This window comes from Myxocyprinus asiaticus, chromosome 8 (assembly GCF_019703515.2).
Source record: "Myxocyprinus asiaticus isolate MX2 ecotype Aquarium Trade chromosome 8, UBuf_Myxa_2, whole genome shotgun sequence".
NCBI lineage: Eukaryota > Metazoa > Chordata > Actinopteri > Cypriniformes > Catostomidae > Myxocyprinus > Myxocyprinus asiaticus.
Window position 1 is genome coordinate 8993963 of NC_059351.1, and position 23236 is coordinate 9017198.

Genomic DNA, 23236 nt, shown 5'->3' on the forward strand with positions numbered 1-23236 from the left:
GCTATTTCTAGCCATTTTACATGCACATGTTACCAGGCACGATCATATTTTTTGTTTTATCAAGAAAATGCACTTTGGGGGCCTGGGTAGCTCAGCGAGTACTGGCGCTGACTACCACCCCTGGAGTCGCGAGCTTGAATCCAGGGTGTGCTGAGTGACTCAGAAATTGGCCCGTTTGCTAGGGGGGTAGAGTCACATGGGGTAATCTCCTTGTGGTCACGATTAGTGGTTCTCGCTCTCAATGAGGCGTGTGATAAGTTGTGCATGGATCGCGGAGAGTAGCATGAGCCTCCACATTCGGAGTCTTCGCGGTGTCATGCACAACGAGCCATGTGATAAGATGTGTGGATTGACTGTCTCAGAAGCGGATGCAATTGAGACTTGTCCTCCGCCACCCGGATTGAAGTGAGTAACCGTGCCACCATGAGGACCTACTAAGTAGTGTGAATTGGGCATTCCAAATTGGGAGAAAAAGGGATAAAAAAAAAATCATGTAGGATCATAATTTCTTTTTTCCTAATAATACCTTTGATATTAGGGCAAAAATCGTATTCTTGATCATTTTTGTATTGTTTTCCTGTAAAAATATCTAAAATTCCTTAAAACAAGATCAGTTTGATTAATCTTGTTTTAGAAACAACACTGCATAAGATATTTCGGTTTCTCAGAGAATGTATTTTTATCATGTGTATTTTGTCTAACTGTACTGGCAGAATTTTTATTGTCAAAACAAGTGAAAAAAAATCTACCAGTGCTGAAGAAGTAATCCAAAGTATTTAGAATATGTTACTGACCTTGAGTAATCTAACAGTATACATTACAAATTACATTTTACAGCATGTATTCTGTAATCTGTAGTGGAATACATTTCAAAAGTAACCCTCCCAACCCTGAGTATATGTATGATGATGTACAGCTTGCTGTGTGCTAGTGTGGGGCTTTTTTGCCATTATTAGACTTTGCTAAGGTCATTTTTTAGCCGTAAATCTGAGAACCATCATTGTTGGGCTTTTACAGATTTATTTACTGATTATGTAGACTATCTAGAACTGTGTATGTGTGATTTAGATATGTCTGGAGGTATGTGTGAATATGCGCACCTCTCCTGTATTGAAACCGCGTGTGTGTGTGTGTGTGTGTGTGTGTGTGTGTGTGTGTGTGTGGGTCTGGGTCTGGGAATCTGGAGTTTGTAATTGAGGTGGACACAGTCACACTACGCTAATATGGCTAACCTGCTACCGCATCAAGTTTTATAGTATTTGTGGACTTCTAATTCTGAATTAGGTATAACTGTGGTCCTGTAGGCATGCCTTTATAGAAAATTGAGAGTTCTGGCAAACTTGCCGCAAATTAGCTACTCATTATTTTCACATGCAAACAAGATTTGCGGCAAACTCTTCATTGTTGCCAAAGGTTTTTGCAGGTTCACCACTACCAGTGAAGTCCTCATAAGGATAAAAACACACCAACATGTTTGTGTGTGTGTGTGTGTGTGTGTGTGTGTTGTCTGTGTGTGTTCCCTTGCATAGACTGATTGGGTGCAAGACAAGGCTTTATCCAGACATCAGTGGCAGCGCCATCAACAAGGAGAGGAATGTAAAGGGTGGATTTGTCCTCAGCTATGGAGACATGGAGCTGTAGTGAAGATTATGTTTTAAGAAGACAAAAAGTCTTCAGTCTAACCTCAGTCTTTCGATGCCAGATCTATTAAAGGAATATTCCAGGTAAGTTAAGCTCAATCAAAAGCATCTGTGGCATAATGTTAAAAGTACATTTTAATATGTCCCTCCTTTTCTTTAAAAAAAAAAAAAAAAAAAAAAGCATATATCTGGGATACAGTGAGGCACTTTCAATGGAAGTAAATGGGGCCAATCTCTGAATGTTAAAATACTCACAATTTCAAAAGTATAGCCACAAGACGTAAATAAAATGCCTGTTAACATACTAACATACTTACTATCCCTTTTTGTGCAAACATTGTTGCCATGTAACCCTAAAACAAAAAGGGATAGTATGTTTAAAACAATGATTTAAACTGCTTTACTGCTCAAATAAAACCCTTATAAATAATGAATGTATGTGCTTTTATTAAATTATAAGCGTCACATTTCTGCCTTTAAACCCTAAAAAAACTGGCCCCATTCACTTCCATTGGAAGTGCCTCACTGTAACCTGGATTTTTGCTTCTTTTAAAGAAAAAGAAAAACAAGTCGAAATATTTTTTGTGGGATTATCAACATTATGCCACAAATGCTGTCAATGGAGCTTAACTTGTTTTGAACCCGGAATATTCCTGCAAACATTTGCTCGCCGTTCACACCGATAGTGCTATTGAATAATGACTCCCTATCTCTGCATACTGATGCACACACCCTCTGACATGAGAATAGTATGGACATACTAAGTGTCGATGCTGGGCCTATTTTTGCAGTGTAGCATGCTCAACTAAGCAGAGAACACATTTCAAATCTCTATAAACCTATTTATCAACCCAGACTTTTGCAATCTAGGCTTTTATGAAGCAAGATAAAATTATGGAGCAAACTACTCACCCGTTGTTTGAAAAAACATGTATGTTGGGCAAGTAACACACACTCTCTGTTCTGTAAATCTAACTGAATCCATATAAAATTGTCAATAAAATTTGTAATGATCCTTAATCACCCACTACCTATAACCATTTTATAATTTATGAATGTTATTGAGAGAAATAAAAAATGTAGTAACTTAGAATCACTTTATTTTCTGTAAATAAATAAAAAGACTGTAAAAAGTGGTAACCAGAAATTGTTACCATAAAGGGATAGTTCACCCAAAAATTTTAATTCTCTCATCATTTACTCACCCTCATGGCATCCCAGATGTGTATGACTTTCTTTCTCCTGCTTAACACAAACAAAGATTTTAGTAGAATATCTCAGCTCTGTAGGACCTAAAAATGCAAGTAAATGGATACCAAAAATGTTAAGCTCCAAATTCAATCCATAAATGACTCCAGTATTTAAATCCATATCTTCATAAGTGAATGATAAGTGTGGGTGAGAAACTGATTAATATATTTTATTTTTTTTAAATTATCCTCCATGCCCAGTAGGGTGGCGATATGCACAAAGAATGTGAATTTCCAAAAACAAAAGATGAACCATGTGAAAATGAAGATTGTTTGTAAAAAAGGACTTAAATATTGATCTGTTTCTCACCCACACTTATCATATCGCTTCAGAAGATATGGATTTAACCACTGGAGTCTTTTGGATTATTTTTATGCTGCCTTTATGTGCTTTTGGAGCTTCAAAATTTTGGTACCCATTCACTTGCTTTGTGAGGACCTACAGAGCTGAAATATTCTTCTAAAAATCTTTGTTTGTGTTCAGCAGAAGAAAGAAAGTCATACACATCTGGGATGGCGTAAGGGTGAGTAATTGATGAAAGAATTTTTATTTTTGCGTGAACTATCCCTTTAAGGATATATTTCTGCCTGACCTAAATCTGAAAATGTGTTTGGTTGGTGGAACCTAATGTTGTCAGGCTGATTCAGTCATGTTAAATAATATTTTGGACTTGAATCAAACTGGTTAATTTAGATTTTACCACACCAAGCACATTATTAGGTTAACATTTTTTTTTTTTTTTTTTTAAGTGTACAGCTGCAGTTCTGTTTTACAGCAGAAACGCTGTCCATATGAAATTCACAATGCAACCAGTTGTTGTAGTTATGCAGCCACATTGCTTACTCTGCTTATGCATGCTGTGTATAACAGGCTTTAGATACTAACACAAAACTAAATGTAGGTTTTTTTATGCTTTCTGTTTTTGTTTTTTGTTTTCTCCCCTTTTCTCCCCAATTTGGCATGCCCAATTCCCACTACTTAGTAGGTCCAAGTGGTGGCGTGGTTATTCACCTCAATCCGGGTGGCAGAGGACAAGTCTCAGTTGCCTCCGCTTCTGAGACCGTCAATCCGTGCATCTTATCACGTGGCTCGTTGTGCATGATACCGCGGAGACTCCCAGCATGTGGAGGCTCATGCTGCGATCCACGCACAACTTACCACATGCCCCATTGAGAGCGAGAACTAATAATCACGACCACGAGGAGGTTACCCCATGTGACTCTACCCTCCCTAGCAACTGGGCCAATTTGGTTGCTTAGGAGACCTGGCTGGAGTCACTCAGCACACCCTGGATTTGAACTCACGACTCCAGGGGTGGTAGTCAGCGTCAATACTTGCTGAGCTACGCAGGCCCCTCATGCTTTCTGTTTTTAAAACATCTGATGGACGCTATGTCCATTAAGATTGCCATCATGTAGCTATCTTGTTCTAAATTCCTCCACTTTTCACTGATCTACCCACAGTTTCACACACATGCAAACTTAAAAAAATTCATACCCCTGCCACGTCACACTCCTTTGATAAGCCACTCTTTCCCCTCACATACACGAATGTAGTTCCTAGCATGCATTTGGCTTCATGAGAGGAGGATGGGTGGACGCAAGGATGAGGGTATGTTAACAAAAGCAAAAGAATGTGGAAACAAAAAACAGGGGTAGATAAAACGAGAGAATGTGATAACAGGGGGCAATAGAAGAATTGGGGGTGAGAGATAGAACATGAAAAAACCAAGAACAAGAGAGATAAAATGGACGAATATACTCTGATGTTTTGAAGAGGAATCTGGTAAAGAGAAAGACACATTCTTTATATAATAAGATGCATCGTTTTTAGGGGCAGACGATTGAGTTGTTTCTGTCAGTGTGAGCTGTTCCAGTGACCTCTGAATTACACAAGGTCAAAGATCAGCGGACAGACCAGGAGTTCTCTGGTTGAAGGTCATCCGCAGACAGAGACCCCGACATTCCTTAGTCGCGCCAAACAGAGAACTACAGAAATTCCTGTTTAAAAATAAATAAATAAAGCAAGCAACTTATGAACAATAACGAACAAAGGAAAAGTTATTAATAGTCATTTTACTGCTTCAGGATACAAGCACCATTTAACAAAAAAAAAACATTTGCTAAATATGGAAGCCTCGTAAATGCCTTTGCCAAGTAGATTAATCATTTTTCCAGAGATAAAATAATCACTGACACACAATCTTTTTGGTATTTTTCATTTGTGTATTTTTCTAAATGAACTGCCCAGTGAAGTTTGAAACGTGTCGAGTGTCGACATGTAAAAAATATGCAAAGGCTCTTTTTGTTGCATACCCTCCTTCTCATAGAAAAACATTTTTATCACTCTTATCAACAATAACACACACGATCTAACAATGCGTGCATAATCACGCACTCACATGAAAATAATGCACACTGTTGGGCAATTTCAAGCGTATGTAAGCATATATGTATGTACAGTATTTGTATGTGTGTGGGAGTCTGTGTTGTGGGGTATGTGGGTTTTCAAGGTTGCAGAGACTACACACACGGCCTTATTTCTTGGCCAGCTGCACTTGGTGGGCATGCACACACATACATAAACACACACACAGTGTTTAATTCTCAGGAACAGGTGGTAGACTAGTTTGTACTGGCTTGGTTTGAAATGTAAACTATGTTTATAGAGTTACATTGTGAAACTCAATTATTTTACTATCCTCCCTGCATGCTGATGAAATGAAATGTGAACTCATAAAACATAATCGGATTTCCATTTTAGAACATATTAAAACCTTTGTGGAATTTAAGTTAACTTATAGACACGATACCCATTTTTGAATAACAAAATATGTAATATAATTAGCAATTTTTAGTTTTACAACTTTATTGTATTTTCCTTGAGGTTATCTAAATATTAATATCTCTTTTCCATCTTTCTTTTGTTCTTTCTTTTAGACCTCTGCAGTACTTTCTGAGAAAGGTAAGTTTGTATGATATCATGTTTTATTGTCATATACCTAAGTGGTATAAGTGGATGGAGGCTTATACATGGAAGGCAAAACTGAATATACAAAAACTAATTAAGAGGAGACAAAATTATGATTTGAAATGATATGATGGTGTGATATGCTTTTGGTTCCAGTATAAGGAACTGTGTCATTTTCAGTTAATATTTTGAATACTGGGTTCCCACCCTTTTATCAAACTGCAAAATCTAATGACCTATAAGGTGCCCTGAAATGAAAGATGTATATGAGATTTTGCAAGTCCCACTAAATATATAGTCATACCATTCATACAACCTTGGTTTCCTGTCAGAGTATGTCAACTGCTGGCACTGAATCTGTTTTAAACTCTAGCAGGTGCTGCCCAGTTGAATGATCAGGCTGCTGATATCAGAACAGAGAGCTGTAGAGGTAACGTGACATGGAAGATTATTACTAGGGCAATATGTATCTAGAACAAACCTATTCATGCCCTTACGGATATATGTCCATTTACTGACTAAAAGAGATACTTTGTTAGGGCATAGCAAAGCCCTTCAGCACAGTCTTACTCTGCTGCCAGTCTCACCCTAAGGCTAAGGACATACTTAGCATGGTAGCTATTAGCAGTTAGCTGGTAGCCATTCACTGCTTTATGTTGTCGTTTAATGTTTGCTTACCCCTTTCTATAAACTGTCAGATATGTATTGTCAGTCTTTTAGTCAAGTCGTTCGCAGCTACAATTCATTGTACCCTACAAATAAGGCCTACAAGTATGTTTTAAGTGCTAACTAACAAACAAGTGCCTTAAACTACCATACACCAACCTGGAAATTCATGATGGTCTTAGCTGGCCTTTTCAGAAGCGATGTCACTCAAGATATTCTTTTGTCAGTAAAATATTACAAGGTTCAGCTCTCAGAGATGTTCTCCCAAAGATGACCCAGAATACAAGATGCTAATCTAAGAGCAGCTTCCAAATATTAAGCTAAAAATCATGTTTATTTAGGAGGCGTTTTTATCCAAAGCAACTAATTTAACACACATGCACACATGAAAAGAGCAGAAGTAGTTACATTCTACTTCCTGGGTCCTCTTATAACCTGCTACCATTGTGTTGGCTGACTAGATACTTAACCATTATACTACCACCACCCTAGCATCCTAAACATTATAAGAGAACCTCACATCAATACGACTAGTAGACTTCTGTTCACATCTGGTGTGTATTGATCAGATATCAGGCAAACCATGGGAGATCGTTCTATTCTGACCCCTATGTCTCCCTGGAATCAGAATACAAAACCAGAGAGCAAAAGGATCTAGGAGACACAGCATGAGTTTGCGTCTGTCTCCATCACCTACTTGGAGCTTCTCTTGTCTAGTCTGAGAAACTGGTTTACTGTATGTTCTAGAGCGAAAATTAGATGACATGTTTAATCACTCATGTTCCAAGGATTGTTTCATTCTTTTCTGTTGGTCACATTTCGGTTGTGTTGATCTTTTAGATATTCGTAGCAAGCCCACTGAATTTTGAGATGTTTTGTGTCCCATTGAGTTCAGGAAGAGTGTGGGCTATTTGCGTTATGTAATGACCCCCTGAGGCTCTGTGGCTTGGTATTCTGGTGTGTGATGATGATAAAACGCAGGCCTGATGGCAGCACAATGGCCCCCTGTTCCAAGCACATCAAAGCCTCTCTATATCAGGCCAGGAATGTGGGGTGCACAGTCTGGTTACATCATGCAAACCTTGCCCCAAGGCTTAGAGCATGCATGGTTAATTTTCGGGTTGTTATGGCAATGGACTTTTGGGTCGCATCATCAGATGCTTACCCTCTCGTCCTTCTCTGTTTATATTCACATCCCTTGCCCTGGTTAGGCCTTGAAAGTGTGTCATTGCTATTATCTAATCTGACAATATATAGCAAACTATATTAAAGTTGGAGAAGGTGATTGATGCCAATCCAGGAACCATCCTTGATGATAGCATACCTTCCCAGACTGGGCACTGTAGAGGTTTGGCAAACCAAAGAAGGACCATACATTTGACTCATAGGAGCATGCTTTTGTATGTTTTTTATTATTATTATTATTATTATTATTATTATTATTATTTAAATATGTGTGGGAGAGTGAGTAAAGGAGTTTTAACATCTGACACAAGTTCCACTGGCAAGATAGAATTGCATTCAGGGTCACTTTTAGGTAATGCATTTGAGTGCATTAAATGTTTCATGCTTAGGTTTTCAGTTGTTCTGGCTCTAATATAGACAAATAGATGTGGCTGGAGGATTAACATTTTTAACCTTGTAACTGCATCTTCAGAAAAAAATCAGGGTTTCTCACATTCATGCACATGAACAAATCGCCTTGTGGCCATGTGGGCGGAACTTCCGGTTAAGCCTAAACAAGCATTATGTTATGCACTGATTCAATATTAAAAAGGACAGAAACTTGGTAACAAATGAAAGCAGAATTAAAGTGAGGTGACATTGTTCTTCCCCATCCATCTGTTATTGATGACGGGTGGTCTAAAATCACATACAGAAATATTTTAGTTACTTTGATCAGTCTGTGGCTAGATATGGAGAAGCCAAGAGTAAGCTATCCTGAAAAGATCCAAAGCCTACCAGTGCCATCACAGTTGTAAGGTGGGACATGTTTTAGGGACTGTAGATAATAATGTTTATTTTGTAGCAGATATTGAGTCTAGTCCATACCTGAAGGGTCTGTTCTGCCAAGCTTGTGCACTTACTGCAGAGACAGAGGAGGTCCTGACAGCAGGATGCTCATGCATTGCAGGGCTTAGGAGATGATGCAGTCATACTGCTGTTATTTTGGTGGAGATGACAGTGTTGTAGGCTCATCTGGCTTTATAATTTTAAGTTTGCATACATATTCTCCAAATCTTAGTGCTAGCCTGAACCTGGATGAAATGTTTTGGTATTGACAGAATGACCTGTTGATGGCTGTGATTCTGCACACCCGGCCCCTAATTAGGCTGATTAAGCCCGAGAGGGATAAAGGCGACCGGAGACGGCAGTGCGACAGAGAGAGAGTTAAAGCAGCTGCCCGGCATGTGTTTGTCTTTTTAAGTTTATTATTAAACTTTTATTTATATTGTCAAGCCGGTTCTCGCCTCCTCCTTTCCCTTTTTCTGTGTTACACTGGTGCCGCAACACGGAAAGGAGGAGGGATGCGCCGTAGTAGAGTCCTCACCACTACCATCCACCCCAATGGAGCAGCCGTGGCCATCCGCCGAGGGACGGAGGAGCCCGGCTGCCTAAGAGCGGAGGAACGGCCGCTGACCGCGAGGGGAGGAGGGGCTCCTAGCCAACCGCCTGGAGCGGTCAGGGCCACTGCCAGGGGTGGAGAAGACCCCTACCAGCCGCTAAAACGCGGCGGAGTCAGAGAATCACCGACCACGAGCGGGGAGGGGCTCTTGGCCAACCGCCTGGAGCGGAAGGACCGCTGCCAGAGGCGGAGGAGACCCCTTCCATCCACCAAAAATGTGGCGGGGCGTTCCGTCCGCCACGGGCCAGAGGACTGCCTCCAAACTGCCCGGGGAGGCATGGCTGTCGTCCACTAGAGGGTGGAGGAGTGGCCGAGGACCAGGCTACGGCGTATCGGAGAACCGGTGAGTAAATTATAATTTTTTTTCTCTCACTCTTCTCTCTCCAAAAAGACAAACACATGCCAGGCAGCTGCCGTAACTCTCTCTCTCTGTCGCACTGCCATCTCCGATCACCTTTATCCCTCTCGGGCTTAATCAGCTTAATTAGGGGCCAGGCATAACACATTTTTTAATTTAAATTACAGTTAATGTCAAATGTCATTTAAAGCATTCCGCTTCTGTACATATCAGATCACATATCATAATTATGGTCTGCCAGTGTTGAATTCATTAATTGGGCTTGAGCATCACAGCATGGAACAGTTGAAATAAGGTCATTTCTTATTCCACCGCACTCATCTGGAAGGAATAACACAGTTCATTGTTATACTGGGTAATAATGTCACTTTAAAACATTTGAAGCATTCCCAAAGGCTGACATTGAAAAGAAATGAAGATCACACATGTGCACACACCTGTTGGTACAATGAATGTATCGTTTCTTTGTAGTTAATGGCGCTCCTTTCCTGGACGTCCATCATAGCCAAGCTATAACATCGGATAGAACAAGTATTCTCAGCTGCTGAATTCTTGTTAATAAAGTGAAAAGAGCCAGCAAACAAATTATTCAGAGGCTTTTCCAAACAGATGTTCTGAAGCCAAACTTCGGTGGGCTTAAAAACATATTATACCATGGTCTGTTCGAATACTCGATTTTGATTGGTTGGAATGCATGCGTTAAAACTGTTTAATGCACAGATTGTTCCAGTCAGTTTTAATCACCGTTCTATATTACAGTAATGGGCCTACACTGCTGTAATCCGTAATGAGACATTGCAAGAGTTTTATGCCTCTGTTCAAACGACCTCCGGACGCGAATATACAGTAGTCTCAGAGCTAGGATTAACAGTCATATCACAAAACAACATCATCAAGTCATGCAGTGCTGTCTTTAAATCAAATGTGAAGAGCTACAGGAAACATGGAAAAGACAGCAGTGTTCATCAGCCCAGTTTTACTCACCCAAAGCTCTTATAAGGAAAGAATGGTTTGACATTTAGCTGTTTTGCACGAAGGGGGAGGGAAGGTAACTGGGACTTATTGAATGCGTCTTTCGCTGTCCGGCAAGACGAGGCAAGACGATGTGTATTGTAATATAAAAAACATCATCTAAAATTGCTGCCCTGCTCAACATGTGCTGCTAAAGCTAACCTCTAGAGGGTGCCCCGCAATCACACATCACTTAATGAAGCTCTTTTTCAGTAATTTTCATACTGAAACATTCTAATTCATAACACGCAGCCTTTTGCTGTCATGTAAGGTCACATTGCGATTCAATTCTTAATTCAATCAATTGTGCAGCCTTAACAGTTACAATATGGATGTCTCAGAGGTCAAAGTCTACAGGTTTAGAGTGTTTTGGATGATTTTCCCCTCATCATGTACAGTAAGTGCTACTTTTACAACCGTTTTGTCAGTTATGCCGGTTTTTCCTCATAAATGTAAAAATGACAATGAATAGGAATTAAATAGTACATGTTCTATGGAATGCTAACCCTTCTAGATTATATAGCTATTATTATTTCTGGATTGAGTATTTAAATTCACAGTTTTTAAAGAGTTTTTGGTCTCTTTGTAAAACTGTAATATTATCACACTGCTTTATCTCTGTGTCTGATTTAAAAAGGGCAGAACTCTAGATCTAACGAACCGTAGATAAAGTTAACCGTTATTGTTATTTTTCCAGTCAAAATTTGCACTGTAAAAATCTATGACAGCTGTAACTAATAAATGCTGGTAAATGACCATGGTATAAGCAGGATAATTCACGGCTAGGTGTGCATTAAACGATTTGAATGCACTTCAGGTCGGGTATTTTTTTGCCTCCACATTGTGCATTAAAATCGTTTAACGCACACCTAGCCATGGATTGTCCCTTACACCTTGTTTGTTTCGCTTGACTATTTGGACAGCCATTAACTGTACACTTTGTACGATAAATTTTCGAATAAATGTTTGTACTGTTTTAGCTGTTCTCATTCTTCAAGTGCCTAGTTTTATTGACTGAATGAGATTGAACTGAAAATGCAATTACATGAACTTTACAACTTTTATAATGCAAGTCACGCTGCTTTTAGCCAACACATCCTTTTCCTGTAAAGTCCAGTTGTTACACACAGGATGTTCTTCTCGCAGGAAGTGATATTCTATGAAAGAGTAACATAAAGGAGGCAGAATTTTCACTAAAGTACCATTAAGGCAAGACAAAGGCAGTGGAGGAAATGAAAGACACAGTGGCCGGTTTTCATAGCATGCCCACCCACACATTATCTTGATTGAAATCCCCTTTATGATGATGTGGGACTAGACCTCCTCCCTCAGAGACTAACATTAGCTATTATTAAGTACAACTACAAAACTGATCTCAGGGCTGCTCCTGTAACAATAACCTCTCATACTTTCTTATCTTCACTGAGTTCAGCACCTATAATAATGCCTGCAGAACTCTTCTCTCTCCCTGCGCTTTGCCCAGAGTTGTTTAATGTGCGTTTATCCTAGAGCATTCCTGCCCCTATCGCACATATTCTCCCTGTCATGGCTCAGACTTTGGGTGCAGCACAATGGACCTATTGCTCCTGCCTTACTTACCTGCATCTGGGGTTTAGACCCAGCTGGGTGGGGTTAGTACCTGGACATAGGCTCAGGGGAGGGAGGAAAGCATAGGGATGAAACATTATTGGAGTGCTTGAGGAACTGTCAATGCTGAGATTGGCCACACATTCCTGCTACTTCCTGCAAGTGGCTTCCTCAGATCCATGACTGCACACACAAGCACAAAATTCATGCACATACAGGCCTGGATTGTTGAACTGATAGCAGTGTATTGTTTCTTTTTTAATCCAAATACCTCTCTTGGCTTGCTTCTGACAGTTAATCTTAACTTGACATTATATTTACTTAATTAATTCATATATTAAAACAATGGCTTGTGATATAATCTTGGTGGGCCCTTCATAACCTTTAGAGCAGCCTTTAATTTCAAGTCTAAGCCTTCAGGAAGAAGGAATGTAATAAATTGTCTGAAGGGTGGAGCATCATCAGAGCAGGATGTCTGCTTTGTCTATCAATATTGAAAGGGGAAAACATCAACAGCACTCATTCCCGGCATCCATCCAGTAGAAATGCTACTGGTGGACCTTTGACTTGAACAATTCAGTAGAGCTCTTCACAGTGAAGGGAAGATACTTCAGTCTGCCTCACTTGTTAAAACAATGAGAATAAAATATATATTTGGGCTATAAAGAGTTGGTTTTCTAAACACTACTTTTACAGGATTCTCATTTTCATTTGCTGTTCCTTTAGTATGTGTGATTATTATTTATTTGGCATGTAAGGCCATCAGAGAAGGCTTTGCTGGCCCTGAGAATTCGCCACTGCATATGACCCTGGGAAACTCCAATTTGGTCATCAAGTTCTAAGCACAGTTTCAGTACTTGGGTTTCTATGAGCCTGGGTGATTAAGATATATTACTATGTTGTCATCAGTTTTGAGAGACTATAACTGGAAAAAGGAAATTGTTGAGTCACTTTCTGAGAAGAACAATTTCCTTTTGCAGCTTGTTACTGGAAAAACACCTTGGATATGGTTTCCCTCCTCTGCATAGATGCACTGATTAGCTACCTGCATTTCCTCTCACCAAGCTGGAACTGGTGCTTTATCTATTTTTGTTAGTGCTAATCGTTTTCCATAGTTAAAATGAGCTTCTCTAATAGCACTCATGAACGTGCAACAAACATCAGGATTTTCACTGGAGAATTATTTAAATTTCAGCTTGTTTCTGACCAAAACCAATCGTTTGCCTTTAGAAGACTTTTATGAAATACTTTTGGGTCCATTATTTACCCTCCTGTTGTCTTTGGGTCATTTTTGACCCAAGACAGGTAAAGAATACATTATAAATAGAGCATAGTCTTTTTAATCTCTCTCCTAAACATTAGATAGCAGAAAGAACTATTACTGCACCTTCCTAAAACCCTGTAACACTGAAACAATTTATTTGACATTAATGAAAAAAGAATGGAGCCGTGGATGTGCAAAGTGGGCCCATTTTTACTGCTGGAAAAGGCAACAGAGATGTATTTATGAAGATGGAATGTACTAAAATTGTTACTCGAAAATGTGTACTGTTGAAAAGTAATTGAAATAAATGTAAATTGAGACATCCTTGACCAATGTTTGCCAAGTTTATATTATTATTATTTAAAAATTGTTACTTCATTAATATTCTGATATATATATATATATATGTACACACACTACTGTTCAAAAGTTTAGGGTCACTTACTCATTCTTTCTTTATTTATTTATTTATTTTTCACATTTTAGAATAATAGTAAAGTCATCACAACTATGGAATAATAGAAATGGAAATATGAGAATTATTTTGTGACTAAAAAAATCCAAAATAAATCAAAACTGTGTTATATTTTAGCATCTTCAAAGTAGTCACCCTTTGCCTAGATTTTGCTGAAATGTACTCTTGGCATTTTCTAATCCAACTTCTTGAGGTATCACCCTGGGATGCTTTTTAAACAGTATTGAAGGAGTTCCCATCTATATGCTGGGCAGTTAGTGGCTGCTTTTCTTAATTATTTGTTCCAAGTCATCCATTTAAAAAAAATAAAAAATTTAATAAAATTTTAGTTTTGTAATTAAATAAATTAATATGTTGGCACAATTATATTTTTGTCTACAAAACTAATTTCAAACATTTAAGCATATGCCTTCAGATCAAAAGGTTTTTAAGATCATGAGAAACATTTCAGGCAAGTGACCCCAAACTTTTGAACAGTAGTGTGTATATATATATATATATATATATATATATATATATATATATATATATATATATATATATATATATATATATATATATACACACACACACAGTATTTATATCCCCCTATCATTATACACGTTGGGACCACAATAAAACAGATTTTTGTCATGGGGGGTCTTTAGTGTCTTTGTACACTAATCTAGAATGGATGCATTTTGAATGTTTTTCAATACAGGTCAAAAATGACCTGAAGGACAAAGGGTTAAGCTTAAAAAAATGAGCCAAGACATGGATGTAAGTGAATCATGACAGTTTTAATTTTTGGGTGAACTATTCCTTAAACTGGCTTAACCAGCAAGCCTCCCTTGGTTGACCAGCTTCATCAGACAGACAACGCTGGCTGACCAGCTTTTTTGTTGGTGAACAGCATGGCTATGTTGGAAATCCATGCTGGTCTAAGCTGGTCTTTTCAGAAGGGATAGTTGTCTGAGGCTTATAGTTCACAGTGGTTTAAGAGGAATGTACACCCCAGCAGTAAACAACTCAATAAATACACATGCACATGACAAGATCTTTTCATAGTTTAATTCACTGAATCACCTCAAAGACCCTAAGAGTCCTTAGATTCCCTAGAGTCCTTATCTACCCAGCAGTCCTGCCTCACAGATTGCATTTCCACACCAATTCTCGGACGGTCATGCCAAAATTGGTTAGGTTTCACATGGAATGACCTAACTGACCCAAAGCAACCTTCCTCTCTCCACAGATCCTGTCCTGATCTCATGTTTGTCTACTTTATTCCCAAAGGCAATAGTAGCATGGCATTAAAGACAGTTTGAATTTCAGAGCTAATGTTTTCTTTCACCTTGTCCTAACCAGATGCGATAAGGTTCCAGCAACAAGCAATTTGTCTGTTCACACCAGGTGCTATGCAACACAGCGATATTAATACACTAAAATTAGGATAATTGACAATAAAATGTAAAAAACAGAGCAATTACAGACGGACCAGTCTGTTAATTGAATGCAGCTAATTTTCTCACATAAGCTCCGTAACACTTTCTATGGCAAGCTCCGAGAGGTTAAATACACAATCACACGCATACACAAAGTTATGTTATGAATTGCATCCTTAATTCAGTCTGTATGATTATGTTCACGCGGTACTCCTGTTGTTATTTCGCCGATCTCCATGTGACAGGGAAGCAGAGAGAAAGTCATAATGAGCCGGTATGTCTCCCCACTGCCATTCTGAACTGGTTAGTGCATGTGTGTGTGTGTGTGAGACAGAGCTCCTACTGAAGATAACGAGACCTCAAGCACAACATTTGGTAGGTGTGTGACACCCTCGGCCAAAATTAAGTTGTTGTGAACTGGCTAGTTAGATGCCAGCTTTAATATACTGCAATAAGTATAATTTTAGACCCATTTGTTGACTGCACTGCCTGGCGCGACATCGCAGAAATAGAAACCATTTCAAAACTAGAAAGCTCTGTCGCTTGTCGTGTGTCACGGCTGGTTAGGACAAAAACTCTGATTAACATGGAAAAGTGACGTTTTATCGCATGACATGGCGTCACTTCTGGTTAGGACATGGTGTTAGGCTTGTCTGTCATGCTTATTTGATTCTAAGAGTTTAATTCCCTCTCAATCCCACCCTTTTATTTCCCACGCAATTTTATGCCTTTGACTTTTTGGTGAGGAGACAAGGGTATATTCATGGCACCTTAATCACTATAAATCTGTCCCAGCACTCTTTCCACCACTTACATCCCCCACTTTTATTTTCCTTTTTGATGCCCTATTGTGTCCTATGACTTCCAAACTTCTCCCTTTTACTTCTTTGTTCTGCTCTTGGTATGAAGAGCTAAAACCAACTATTGTAGATTTAACTGTTCAAATATGGAGAACGAGCACTTGATTCATTTTCTTTTTCTTTTTGGTAAGCATCTATTTGAAGACTGTCTTCCTGTAGGGATGCTTTTAGATGTCTCATTGTAAAGGCATTTTTTTTTTTTTTTCAAGATTGTCTGTTTCTTGTATATGGTTCTTAAATTGGCTATATGGTTCTTTTGGAGATTAAAAAAAGTAATTGATGTAACATTACAGGTTCTTAATATCAGTGTATTGGTTCTTTAAAACACCAGTGCATTAACGGTTTTCTAAACATAGAGAATAAGCAGTTCTTTGTGGAATTAAAATTTTCCTATGGTAAAACCCTTTTTGGTTCTAACTGTAACCTTTATCTTTAAGCGCTGGCTAATCAGCTGATTGAGAATGCTCTGTCTTATGCCATTTGTATAAACCTGATTTCACAGGCAATGTCCACTGCAGATGCCTAAGTTTATTCCCATGCTTCGCCAAAATATATTGGACAGGAAACCGCTTACTGTGTGTTGAGTAAATGGGATAAGAAGCTTGTTTAGGTTTTTCTTTTTTTTTTTTTGACCAGGAAATGATCTTTTGAAATGTCTATTTAGAACCCTTTTAGGCCCTTAGGCAGTCCCATGATTGAACAACACAAGACTATGTAGAAGTCTTATGATATGACCGCAATTTTAACAGGAAACACAGTAATGGTGGCTTGTTTGCTTCTGTGTAGGTATCTGTTTGCTTGGGTGGAGATTAAATTTTTTTTTCTTTACCTCTTGAACTCTTCCTCTTACAAGTATCTTGGCTTGGCTGCTACGTGCTCTCACAAGACAACAAAACACCCGAATGGCATGAGCGCACATCGGCAAGACAATAAGGCAATATAAGCCCATGCCAACCGACAAACAAGATGAGAGAATGCAAAGCAACGGCAAACAAAGCGATGCCACGCATTCTCACACTAAACGAAACCTGAGCGTACATCGCGAGGCAAACACCACGCGATGCATGCAACAGGTGACAAAAACAAGACAGAACACCTGTGCGAGAGTTCGGCCACACACACAGCCGACACCTTAGACCGAAGTGACCGAACCTCAGCACAACATGAAGACAGCTCGTGACCCGGGCGTGCAACGCAACACAAGTGAGACGTGAGGCGCACCCGTGTTCGCGAGAGATAGACAAACTATTAACGTGAGTGCATGCTGCCAAGATGACATTAGCACGATACACCCACATCAATAACAGACAGAATGCTGCTTGAGCATTCAGTGTCGGATCAAGTTTCGAAAAGTAACCGTGTACCCTGACGAAACAAATTATTGCAAGCAAAATTTAAATCGCAAATATTATTAGAGAGCTTTTTCTTGGTATTAGACCTCCTTGGTTCTGGATTTCGTGCATGGACATGTTTTTAAAATGTCAATTGGCATTATTAGTTGAGTGTCATGTAATGTATGATATACAGTGTCTTATTCATTGTGAAACTGTGTTTTCTTAATGGCATGAATCGCACTGAAGGCCTAGACTTAAAATGCACGGGCCACAGCTGGGTAACATTAAAGAAAGTCTAAGGCAATTTTTTAAAACAATTAAAATATATATATATATATATATATATATATATATATATATATATATATATATATATATATATATATATGAGATCAAGCTTTTGACACTTAGAACAATTGAGAGACACTATTACACAAGGTGCAAACATTCATTGATGCTCAAGAAGAAAACACTACTATATGCATACTATATGTAAATATTTGTTATGTAGTTTCTGAAGAACAGTACTAAATAAAATCTTTTATCTCTTATATTTGTATAAATTATGAAAGGGGTGTGAACATTTATGAGACAAAAGGGAATGCAAACTTATCTTCTCAACTATATATACTGTTTATTAAACCTCTGATTAATGGGTTATCAGCTGTCTTCCTTCGGCTTTCTATCTTGTTTTTGAACAGCAATTTAAATTAAGCAATTCTGTGATTTGGCATCTAAAAACATCCATTTGGCTCCTTAATGTTTCAGTTTAGGAGCCAATGGCTCCTAAGTAATTTTTTTAGTCTGGAGCCCTGCACATGGGGAGACATCTTGATATTTCTAAGAGGCTTGTATTTTTGTTTTGCTGTAAATTATAGGGTAAGGGTAAGGTCTGTCTCTATGTGTTAAAGGTGTACTTAGTAACTTTTGTTCGTGTCATCTTGGACTTAAAGCGACACCTAGAGGTGTGGATGCAGCATCATTCAATGTCAATAGTTTTCAGTTACAGATGCCATTGTAGAAATTCACTATTCACAATTATCCATGATTCATTTAATCCAAGAGTGAAAGTGTCCGATAACAAGACGGTTACTGAGATTAAGTGAATAGTATTCAGCTTGTCATGTGATTCAAAAATGGCAGCCCCCATGAGGGCGCCCCTCCCCCATGTAGAATAAAATAGCTTTTATAAGGTTACTGATATGACTAGAGTCCTTATCTCAAGTGAGCGTCATGATTTTATACAAATGTTTCAAATTACAATTCATTACTTTAGGAGTAAAACTTTTTGAATTGGGAACAAACGACTGAGTGCACCTTCAGGGTTCAGATAGAAAGTGCTCGGACCCTTAGCACATTTCTGTACATCTGGCACCATCACAAACGAGCACAGTGCACATGAAGGAGAACACAAGACCCCTATAATTGTGTGTTTTTTATTAATTTTGTGCAATTATGCGCACCAGAGTAAACAACACTTTTGTGTGTCAAATCCTGTAATTCAGAAGATGAATGAATGAATGAATGAATGAATGAATGAATGAACGAACGAACGAACTTTATTGTCCCTGATGGGAAATTTGTCTTGGACTCATGGTGCTTACACATACACAACGACTTGTTTCCCTTCCATTCATAAATAAACACAATAAGTAGTTAATTAAACAATAATGCATGATGTGCATGTCCAAGAGAAGGTGACTACATCTGCTGCTCGCAAACAGTCTTTTTAGAGATGAGAGCTGGTTGCAAGCAATGCGTGGTACACGGGTCTGTGTTTGTAGTAGCTCAGTTATAAAATTATAGAAAATGCAAATATATTGTATCACTAAAAAAAAAAAAACTGCACCTTACATGCTTTTTCTTCAACAAACATGTAAATGATATTGCGGCATCTTTTTCTTTGCATCAACTTTTAAAACTTCTTATATGGATTATCTTCATGATGAAAATAATATTGTGGTGCCTTTGCATCACCTTTTAAAAAGCGTATCTAATTGTCTCTAGAGTTTCTTCATAATGTAATTCCTAAGAAATTCATAATAGTTTTTTTTTTATTTATTTATTTTATCAAAGTGCCTGTGTATACCACAAAAAAATTAACAATAATAATTCATACCAAACAAACATGTTTTTGCATCATTATTGCTGAGTTTTCATATAACATTTTTTAAATACTAAATCATGAGTCAGGATGAAGATGGGTTTATATTAATTTTATTGCACCCTTGAAGCTCTTAGATGATGTTGTCACACAGAGTTTGTACAGTTAAAATTGCAGTGCTCTTAAACATATGTAAATAACATGAATAGGTGACAACATGCTTTAACAGTCATTATGCATTCTCATCTGCTCACTTTAAAAAAAAAAAAAACTATTCTAATCAGCCTCTAGACCGCCGTGTACATGTTCGTGGGCTTGTCCAGCAGGTGAATTGAAATAATTTTTGAAAGTGTCTCGAGTGTTTTGGGCCTCGGCAGTTGACCGATTTCCCTGCCAACATCCGAGAGCTTGTAGCATGCCTTTACTATCACTGCTGTCATCCACTGGGGGCTCATCCTGTGAGTGTTCAGATGACTGTAAGTAATTGCAGAGGATACATGCAGCTTTCACTACAGACTCCACAACAGAGGGGCTGAACTGTAAACGGCGCTGGAAAACTCTGAACCGCTGACTGAGATTGCCAAAGCAATTTTCAGAAATGAGTTGTACTCGAGACAAGCGATAGTTAAAAATTCTCTTGTCCAATGGGGGGTGTCGTCCAGGGTATGGCCGGAGAAGATACGCCTTCAGTGGGAAAGCTTTATCCACCACTAATACGTGGTTCACTTTTCCCAGCTCAGGAGCACCTGGAAGCTCTGTTGGTGGAGGAACATTAAAAGTTCCATCTCTGAGTGCTTTTCCAAGCTCTGAATGGGAGAAAACATCCCCATCACTGTTGCTCCCATAGCTTCCTACATCAACCGCTAGGAAGCGGCAATCTGCATCTACTAGGGCCAGCAAAACCACCGAAAACTTTCCTTTATAGGAACCAGAATTTGCAGGGGCCTGAATAAGAATTTGTTTGCCATTCATAGCTCCCAAACAATTTGGGAAGTCTAGTTTTTCTTGGAACCTCCTGGCAGTGCTCCTCCATATCTCTTCTGTGGGCTCTGGCATGTGTTCGTTCTTGAGACACTGCCAAATTGCATCACAGGTCTTGCCAACTATCCCTGCTACCGTTGAGATGCCTAGTAGAAAGCTGGATGCAATTGTAGTGTATGAGTCTCCAGTACTTAGGAAACTGTAAAAAAAAAAAAAAAAAAAATGCACATTGTTAGAACATCCGCCATGTGAAAATATGTTCCAAATAAATAAATGCGCACAATACAAGCCAATAAAATGAAGTAAACAAACTGACCGTAAACAAACGGCCAAACGCTGCTCGGGGTCGATTGGTTTGCGCAATTTTGTTTCAGATCGCGTCAACGAAGGTGCCACCAGCTGAAGCAAACACTCAAATTCACTCACAGACATCCTGAAGTACTGATGAAAATTCTCATGATGCAACTTCAACTCCCCAATCAGTCTATGAAACCCCCCATGTTCACCTCTTCTCTCGAGAGTGGGATGTACCCAGTATCGCCGCCTTTTTCTTTTCCTTTCCTCATTGAGCAGAGCAATAATAAACTCATCCTCACTGCTGCTGCTGCTGCTTGTAAAGATATCCATGATCAATTATATAATTTTTTCAGTCAGCTCGCTAGAGTAGAACTCTCTCACTCATTTGTCCTTCTTATTGTGATTCTAAGACTGTTTTGCAATCTTTTAAATACTACTTCTTCTCTGTGATAAGCAGAGGGCAGACCAGCTGATTTGTGGATCGCTCCCCCTACTGTACTGGAGTAAAATTTATTGTTATTTAGCAGCAGCTATTGTATTACGATTAATGTGCTAACAATGAATATTTCTTTAGCTTTTGGTGTTAATGGGCTATTTATCTTGCTTTTCATTCCATGTTTGGTGTAAAGGGCCTTTAGTTTGCAATTTAACCATTCATTTTTATGCAAGCCTTAAGAAACTGGCCGGTAATTTGCCAAAGCCAATTTTTACCCACATTTGCTTGGGAAATGTAAATTTTGGAGCCTTATTATATTGTTGCATTATTTTAATGAGGAAAACTGAAAAAAAAAATTTAAAAAAATTAAAATAAAAATAATTTCTTTTTTTTTTTACCATAGGACTATTTGAAGGTCTCAAAAACTAAAGCTGTTTGTTTTTCAGTATGGATGTTTAAGAGGCTAGGGCTGGGAGAAATGAAGCCTATCTCCTCTAACTTTATCTCAGAGGTCATAAAGTAAATTGGCAGCTCTGGTTGCATTTGCTTGTGTTTTTTCTGTGCTATTCTTGAGCGTTCATTGTAGTGCATCCTTTAGCTGGCCAATTAGTCCTGATTGCTCGCTTCAGTGGTGCATTACTGGGAATGCAAAAGCACTAATCCCAAATTTACGTCCTCGTGACAAAGTATTCTAAACAAAGAGTTGCTGCTATTATCTTCACCCTTCTTTAAATGCTCATAAACTCAGTCGTTTCATACCCCAACACACATCTTTACACACACATGGGGGTTGGTGGGGGTGGGGGTTGGGGGGGGGCACATACCACCCTCCTCACCCATACATTTTCAAACAATTTGTACATATATTATATTATATGTGTGTATGTATCTATTATTTTGTCCTAATAATATATATTTAAATAGGATTTAGTGAATCAGTAGTGAAAGTTATATGGTGTGAATCACATTTACTTCAAGTCTGGTTTATGTCTTTTTTCAATAGTGCTCTGTTTTTTTCCCTCACTGTAAGACCGAGCACTAATATTTAATAAAAAATATATATGAAGTCGATGTTGTGATTTATTCTTTTAAAGCTGTAAAAAACTGAGTCATAAACCAAAAGTTTTGCATAAGAAATAAATCACAATGACAGTTTTGTGGTCCTGAGTGAGTGAACAAAAGGAGAGAGAGTGTGTAAATGAGATTGCTAATGAATAAAGGCTGCTACTAAAACTGAGATGTTATGTAATTGCTAAATTGACACACACATTTGTGCTCGCATATTACTTTTTCTTAATGTGTGCTTCATTGTGTTCACTTTTGCATTAACAGAAATGCTTTTCTTTCCAAAGGGCGGGCATGTGTATTAACAGCTCTGCCATGCAAAAGAGCATCTATTGTGTGATGGCCAAATCAGGTTACTTTACGCATTACTCGTTGCCTAACGCTAAAACCTATTTGGTGCCTGGTAGTGCACTGTAGCCTAAAGGTGTGTGTGTGTGTGTGTGTGTGTGTGTGTGTGTGTGCGTATGTGCGTGTGTGCATGTGTGTGTGTGTGTGTGTGTGTGTGTGTGTGTGTGTGTGTGTGTGGGCAGGTTTGGGTGGTTTACAAGGACTTTTTTTTAGGTTACAAACTGGTAATTACAAGGGTATTATGCTATAAATGTGGTTTATGAGGACATTTCCAGTGTCATAATTTAAATTGCTTAAAAAACATACTAAAACTAAATTGTTTTGAAAAATGTAAAAATGCAGAAAGTTTTTTGTGAGGGTTAGGTTTAGGGGTAGGGTTAGGGTTAGGGGATAGAATCTATAGTTTGTACAGTATAAAAATTATTATGTCTATGGAGAGTCCTCATAATGATAGCTGCACCAACATCAGTGCAAAGGACAAAACCTACCTTTCTGGACATTTGAGGACATCCTCCTTTAGAAAATAAAAAGATTCTTTAATA

At 38.5% G+C, this 23236-nt stretch overlaps 2 protein-coding genes across 2 annotated transcripts in view; one reads left to right on the forward strand and one right to left on the reverse strand.

Moving 5' to 3' along the window:
• The window catches only part of LOC127445276 (rho GTPase-activating protein 7-like), a 143781-nt gene that overhangs the window by 44146 nt on the left and 76399 nt on the right, over positions 1–23236 (forward strand). Inside the window, exon 5 of the mRNA XM_051705223.1 lies at positions 5831–5855. Within this exon, the coding sequence (XP_051561183.1) occupies positions 5831–5855 (25 nt within the window). The remainder of the gene's footprint in view (positions 1–5830; positions 5856–23236) is intronic.
• On the reverse strand, positions 19017–22054 carry LOC127445288 (uncharacterized). Its single transcript, XM_051705266.1, has 2 exons — positions 20865–22054; positions 19017–20747 (listed from the first exon to the last, which is right to left on the reverse strand). Exons 1-2 carry the CDS (start codon positions 21173–21175, stop codon positions 19844–19846), a joined length of 1215 nt encoding a protein of 404 aa, XP_051561226.1. The 5' UTR covers positions 21176–22054; the 3' UTR covers positions 19017–19843.

Excerpts from the sequence above, each read along its gene's own strand:
- LOC127445288 (XM_051705266.1), bottom strand. The coding sequence starts at position 21,175 with ATGGATATCTTTACAAGCAGCAGCAGCAGCAGTGAGGATGAGTTTATT. Across the intron at positions 20,748-20,864 it reads CGTTTGGCCGTTTGTTTACG|TTTCCTAAGTACTGGAGACT; the intron begins GTCAGTTTGTTT and ends TTTTTTTTACAG.